General features: G+C 46.7%; 1 protein-coding gene across 3 annotated transcripts in view; it reads right to left on the minus strand.

Moving 5' to 3' along the window:
- The window catches only part of RNF157 (ring finger protein 157), a 78,999-nt gene extending 71,798 nt beyond the window's left edge, over positions 1-7,201 (minus strand). For 2 of the 3 annotated variants that reach the window (XM_045888413.3, XM_045888414.3), the window contains exon 1: positions 6,934-7,200. In XM_045888413.3, the coding sequence (XP_045744369.1) occupies positions 6,934-7,021 (88 nt within the window). In that variant the 5' untranslated portion in view covers positions 7,022-7,200. Of the gene's footprint in view, positions 1-6,933 lie in introns of all 3 variants that reach the window. The other variant, XM_045888415.3, reaches the window with a different exon arrangement.
- Positions 7,202-7,406: the final 205 nt, after the last annotated feature.

The following is a 7,406-nucleotide window of genomic DNA, read 5'->3' on the forward strand; positions in this document are numbered from 1 at the left end:
TCAGCAACTAAAACCTCGAGCTTAGCACCTACTTTGCAAGAATAATTAGTTAAAATAGGAAACCACTATAATTGTTAAATTTTATATGTCAACTTAAATTTTAAGGTATGGTGCCAGTTGTTTATCCAAACATTAGTCTAGATGTTGCTGTGAGGTTATTTTGCACACATGATTAACATCTATAATTAGTTCACTTTAAGTAAGAGAGATTACCCTTGATAATGTGGGTGGGCTTCATCTAACCAGACGAAGACTATAAGAGCAAAAACTGAGGTTCCCCAGAAAAGAAGGAATTCTGTCTTAAGACTCTAATATAGAAATCCTGCCTGAGTTTCCATTCTGCCAGCTTGCTCTAGAGATTTCAGATTCAAGACTATATCAACTCTTGTCTGAGTTTCCAGCTTGCTGGCGGGCCCTAAATATTTTAGACTTGCCAGCCTCCACAATCACAGGAGCCAATTCCTCTAAATAAGTCTTTTTATTTTAAGGGATATACATATATTTTTAAAATATACATATATCAGGGTGCCTGGGTGGCTCAGTCGGTTGAGTGTCTGCCTTCGGCTCAGGTCATGATCCCAAGGTCCTGGGACTGGGCCCCACAGCGGGCTCCCTGCTCAGCGGGAAGTCTGCTTCTCCCTCTCCCTCTGCCTGCCTGCCTACTTGTGATCTCTCTCTTTCTCTGTCAAATAAATAAATAAAATCTTAATAAAATATATCTCCTATTGCTTCTGTTTCTTGGAGAATGCTAAATGATTCTGCCACCAAATAGCTTGTATTGTTAATACAAATAGCTTGTATTGTTAATACTTCCTTCTGTGACCCATATTCTGACTTACAAAGTTGATTTGAGAGCTATCCTGCTGCTTGCCATAGGAATCAAAATCACTGAGCACAAGGATCAGAATCTATATACTGGTGCATAGCAGGTGCTCAATAATGTACATTGATGGTAATGAACAGAAAGAGAAAAGAGATGCTAAAGAACCAAAGAACATAACCACCATCATATAAGGAAATCAAAGGCCCTAAATCTGAGGACAAAATCAAGAAGTGAAAGAAATCAGTCTGTTAACAATGAAGTGAAGTACAAATAAAGCAAAAATATTAGATGTTTTAAGAGGTGGGTGCCTGGGTGGCTCAGTCATTAAGCGTCTTCCTTTGGCTCAGGTCGTGATCCCAGGGTCCTAGGCTTGAGACCCACATAGGCCTCCCTGCTCAATGGGGAGTCTGCTTCTCCCTCTACCCCTCCCCCTGCTCATGCTCTTTCTCGCTCACTCTCTCTCTCAAATAAAAATATAAAATCTTTAAAAAAACAACAGGAGAAGTACTACATTTGAAGTGTTTAAAAAAATAATACTAGCATTTGAGGGGCGCCTGGGTGGCTCAGTCAGTTAAGCGACACACTCTTGACTTTGGCTCACATCATGAGGTGAAGCCACATCAGGCTCTGCGCTGGGTGCGGAGCCTGCTTAAGATTCTCTCTCTCCCTCTCCCTGTGCCCCTCCCCTCCACTCGCACGCACATGCATGGACATGTGCGTGCACACTCTCTCTCTTTCTCTCAAAAAAAATTACTAGCATTTGAACTCTTGATCTTGATGATTTCATCATTAAATGGATCAACACTGAGGTTTTTATTGTATTAAATGTATTTACTATGGATTTCAGGAACTTACTTAATTTTGAGGTATCTAACTGTGCCAGAACCACACAATTCTTTATTCTGTAGTGAGTTCCAGATTTTTAAGTCCTTGGTGTCAAAACTAATATTAATGTTCCTAAAAGTTAAGAGTAACTTTTATAACTATCTAACGGACAAAGACATGACCCATGCTTTATTTATTTTTTAAAATATTTTATTTATTTGACAGAGAGACACAGCGAGAGAGGGTACACAGGGGGAGTGGGAGAGGGAGAAGCAGGCTTCCCGCTGAACAGGGAGCCCGATGCAGGGCTCGATCCCAGGACTCTGGGATCATGACCTGAGCCGAAGGCAGACGCTTAACAACTGAGCCACCCAGGCACCCCATGACCTGTGCTTTAAAAACTGCTCTTGCCATAGGACAGACCCACATGACAAGCATATATGTACTCCAATGTAACAAAAATTTGGAGAATAACAATGCTAACTGCTCAGGACTCTACCATTCTGAATTTTTATAATAGGTTTAGCTCTTAACAACCTGAGCAAGGGGCGCCTGGGTGGCTCAGTCGTTAAGCGTCTGCCTTTGGCTCAGGTCATGATCCCAGGGTCCTGGGATCGAGCCCCGCATCGGGCTCCCTGCTTGGCGGGAGCCTGCTTCTCCCTCTCCCACTCCCCCTGCTTGTGTTCCTGCTCTCACTATCTCTCTCTGTCAAATAAATAAATAAAATCTTTAAAACAACAAAAAAACAACCTGAGCAAAGTGAATTACTCTTGTTTTTCAATTTACTCAAATATGTAGAAAAAATAAACTAGATTCATTAGGTGCTGAATTACAATGAATTAAATTGTCTTTATAGTATGCCCATTTCTTGCTGGATAGAGAAAACAGGCCTAATGACTTTTATTAATGTGGATACCCCTTTCAAAAGATGAGCATGCATGCATAAAAACAACCACCTCAGCAAAGCCATACCTTTGCTAAACAAATGATCATGGCCTTTTAAAGAAGGGAAGATCTTAGAGAAGGATTTAAAAGCATGCATAGCTTCTAACTCAAAAATTACAAAGGTACAACCAAACGCAGAACAGTGCTATAAATAGCTTTCTATGCTAATGCAGAAATACTATCTAGAAATGAGCTCCCACCATGCCTTGTTATTTAAATGACTAAAAATCATGTGTTTATTAAGAAAGCTAAATACCACTGAAGAACATTTATATAACATCCATCATTGCTGCACTGTTTACAACAGTAAAAAATTGAAAAACAACAACAACAAAAAGCTCCCAAATGTTCATCAACAGAAGACTATGTTAAAACAGGGCATTAGCATACCAAGGAATATTATACAGCTGTTAAAAACAGGGCGCCTAGGTAGCCCAGTTGTTAAGCGTCTGCCTCCAGCTCAGGTCATGGTCCCAGGGTCCTGGGATCGAGCCCCATATCGGGCTCTCTGCTCCACGGGAAGCCTGCTTCTCCCTCTGTGTTCCCTCTCTCCCTGTGTCTCTCTGTCAAATAAATAAATAAAATCTTTAAAAAAAAAAAAGAACAAAGATACTCTCTAATATGGAAATAATATAAAAAGACCTCCAATATCTCTAAAAGTGAAAAAAAAAAAAAAAAGACGCTTGGCTGGCTCAGTCAGTAGAGCATGTGACTCTTGATCCCGGGGTTGTGAGTTCAAGACCCACACTGGGCATAGAGATCACTTAAAAATATAAAATCTTTTTTAAAAAGTGAGAAAAAAGGTGCAGAACAGTCTAAATTGCATGTTATGCTTTTATCTGCACAAGAAACTCTGGAAGAATTCCAAAGAAACTAAAAGTGGTTACACAGGGATGGGAGGTGTATGGGAAGAAAATTGGGTAGATGAATAGTACAGTGAGAACAAGATTTTCACTGTATGACTTTTCATTCTATTAAATTTTGAAACATGGGGGCGCCTGGGTGGCTCAGTCGGTTAAGCATCCAACTCTTGATTTTGGCTCAGGTCATGATCTCAAGGTCATGGGATCCAGTCCCGCCTCTGGCTTTGCTCAGAGTCTGCTGGAGATTCTTTCTCTCCCTCTCTCTCTGTCCACTCCCCCGTCCCCACTCATGCTCTAATAAATAGATAAAATCTTTAAAAATAAAAAAAAAACTTTGAATCATGTAACTTACATTACTTATTCAAAAAATAAATTTTTTTTTAAAGTAGGTCCACACCCAGCATGGAGCCCAGTGTGGGGCTTGAACTCATGACCCCGAGATCAAGACCTGAGCTGAGATCAAGAGTCCGACAATTAACTGACTGAGCTACCCAGGCGCCCCCCAAAAATAAATAATCGTAAAAAATTTAGGCTATTTTATTTCCACCCATCTCTAAAAAAATGAACCTAAGTTTTAACATGAAATCCACTGTTCTCAATAATTTCTAAATATTTCCAGTTCAGTGAGCATACAAAACTAAGGGGTTCCTCTAAAAATACAAAATAAGGAAAGCAATTCTGCTGGGCACTGTGATCATCAAGACAGGGACAGATGACAGAGCTGCTTTTTGAAATTATTCCACAGGCAGCAGAGCTTGAGACTTTCCAGAGAGCCAGAGGTCTCGGCTTAGCCGGTCACCTGAAGAAAGCAGACTCTGCTATTTGCTTTGCTCTATCACTACCGAAGATAAGAAGACTTCTCGGGCACCTGGGTGGCTCAGTTGTTAAGCATCTGCCTTCGGCTCAGGTCCTGGAATCGAGCCCCGCATCAGGCTCCCTGCTCGGCGGGAAGCCTGCTTCTCCCTCTCCCACTCCCCCTGCTTGGGTTCCCTCTCTCGCCTTGTCTCTCTCTGTCAAATAAATAAATATTTTTTTTTTAAAAGATAAGACTTCTCAAAATCAACCCAGTCTGATCCCTCAACAAGGACAGACCTTTGAGTTTTGTCTCAGTCCTGGCGCAGAACAGCTTCCTTTCCACAAATCATCACAAGTCCAATTCCTTGTGAAAGGCAGAGGCTGATGGCTTAGAGAGAAGAGCACTAACTGGGTGACCCTGGCTATGCTAATTTGTTTCTCTGACTTCCATTTTCTTATTGGTGAGATGAGCGTATCCTGGGCCAAATTCTCTCAAAGGTTACTTTCAGGTCTACAAAACTATCATCCCACAAAAAGGTCAATTTAAAGATCAGATGAAGGGTGGGAGATGCCTCCACACTAGAGCATATACAAGTTCATGGAAATTCTCAAGTACACAAAGGTTTGCTGACTGGGACCTGAATGTTATGATTCTTTTTTTTTTTTTTTTTAAGATTTTATTTTTTTATTTGAGAGAGAGAGAACCAGGGTTGGGGGGGTACGGGGAGGCAGAGGGAGAGAGAGAAGAAGACACCATGTCGAGCAGGGAGCCTGATCATGACCTGAGTCCAAGGCAGATGCCTACCCAACTGAGCTGCCCAGGTGCTCCTGATTCTTATTTTTTGTGTTTTATCTTCAACATAAATAATGTGGTCCCCTTGTTGTAAAGATTTCTCACATACATAACTTCCAATTAAAAATGATTTACAGGCGCCTGGGTGGCTCAGTTGGTTGGGCGGCTGCCTTCGGCTCAGGTCATGATCCTGGAGTCCCTGGATCGAGTCCTGCATCGGGCTCCCTGCTCAGCGGGGAGTCTGCTTCTCCCTCTGACCCTCCCCCCTCTCATGTGCTCTCTCTCATTCTCTCTCTCTCAAATAAGTAAATAAAATCTTTAAAAAAAAAATTATTTACAACTAGTTAACACTTCTAAAACATGGATGGAGTGGAGAGAATTATTTCAGACTGTTAGCACTGAGTGTGTTGGTTAAGAAAAGTTTTAGTTTGGCCTTTTGATCCTTTTATGATCATCATCCAAGATTCATACTTGTATTACTTACTGTCCTTTGGGGAACAGCCTTCTAGAGATTTACCTATGCTAATTCCCACACGTGAAGGGAGGGTGAATCCTCTTCTGAGACTGCAAACTCTACTGAAATCTCCAAGCTCAGCAAAACATGTTCCATATTGTGATCAATAAAAGCTAAGTGATTTCAGGGAAAAAAAAAAACCCCACAAATACTTGTGCATATTTTTGTCTATTAAAAAGCAAAGTGCATGCTTCTTTTGGCATTGGTTTCATATAGTCGTAATTAGCTAGAGTTCTATTAAAACGCTAAAGATCCGCAGCTTTATCTTAGACTGTTCTAAAACGGCTCTTAATCATATTCATGTCAGCAAGGATTCATGCTTTGGCACAAAAGCATCAGAAACACAGGTCTCACAGACACTCTGCAGGGTGCAGGTCCATTGTCTGGTCCCTGCTTCCACCTGGCACAGACTGGACACACTGCTGGGAAACCAGCTCATCTCATTAGCATGTCTTTATCCTAAGGTTCTAATTCTGACACCTCTCCAAGATCACCAAAATCCTCCTCAGGTCCTAGGCCAAAGAGAAGATGGTAGCCAGCGGTCCCCCAGAAGTCTTGAGAAAAGCAATGAAAAATAAAGCATAGAGTTAGGTCATGCACCAGCAGTCCAGAATTGGCCGGTGCTCAATCCACTTGTGATCCTCTATCCTTCTCTGTCAAAATCCGCCTCCAGCTCTGACGCTTTATGCCACAACCCAGAGGCTGGACACGTTTACCTTTTTAATGATTCTGAAAACAAACGGAATACTTCTGCACATTTTAAATACCTCTGCCCTGTCCCCAAGCTATCCCCATTCTAAAAACCAGGTCTGCCGCTACTCTGGCAAAGGGACAACCCGGCTGACTCTGATACTCAGACTCCCAAACATTTCTGTTAAACACTTCTTTTGGCTTCTGACAGCCTCTTGAAAAGCGCAGCCCTGCACACGCATTCTGGGCCTCCATCCTCCAGCAGGCATTGGAAGCTTCGCCCTGAGAAACCTACTTCCAACCTGCGCCCGTGCCTCCCTCTCCAGAGGCCTGGATGCGCGGACCCCGGCCGCCCCCCCCGCCCGCCCCCAGCACAGGCGCCGGTGCGGGATGCCAGGCCCGCCTCCCCTAGCCCTCAGCTCCCGAGGGGAAAAGGCGCACCGGGCGCGCAGCAAGGGTCCCGTCGGGGCCGCGGCCACCCCGCCCCTCGGGAGCCGCAGTCCCCCCGCACGCGTCTCTGCCACCGGGCACACGGCCTGCAGGCCGCTCGCGTCCTCGGGCGGCGGGCCGGCCGGCCACCGCGGCCACCCCGCCAAGGACCCCCCCCCGCCCCGGCCCGCGCCGGCCCGCAGACCTCCCACCCCCGGCCCCGGGCGCGCCCCGGCCCGCGCCCGCCGGCCCTCACCGGACTTGGGCGGGTAGCGGTACACGGAATTGGACGGGATGTCCACCTCCTCCACGCCCGCGTGCTGCCGGCTGGTCAGGGCCCCCATGGCGCTGCGCCCGCGCCACCCTCGCGCCTCACCGCGGCCGCTCGCCCCGCGCGCGGTGCGGGGGTCGGCTGCCCGCCGCGGCCGGCTCCGCCTCGGCGCTGCGGCTCTGGCAGCGGGGAGCCCCCGGCGCGCTGCGCACCATCCTCCGCCGGGCCCCGCGGCGGCGCCTCTGCCGAGGGGGGCTGCGGGCCGGGCCGGGGGCGCAGCCGCCGCCGCCGCCGCCGCCGCCGCCGCCTCAGGCCGCGTGATGTCAGCGACCGCTCGAGCGCGGGGCCCGCGGCGGCCGTGGCCAATGGCGGGGCGGGGCGGGGCGTCGGCGGCGCGCCAGCCAATGGGCGGCGGGACGAGGCGCGAGCGGCGGCGGTCCCGGCGCGGGGAGCCGGCC

Source organism: Mirounga angustirostris, unplaced genomic scaffold (genome assembly GCF_029215605.1).
Source record: "Mirounga angustirostris isolate CCGP_5_RB_7025 unplaced genomic scaffold, mMirAng1.0.hap1 SCAF_17, whole genome shotgun sequence".
Classification (NCBI taxonomy): domain Eukaryota; kingdom Metazoa; phylum Chordata; class Mammalia; order Carnivora; family Phocidae; genus Mirounga; species Mirounga angustirostris.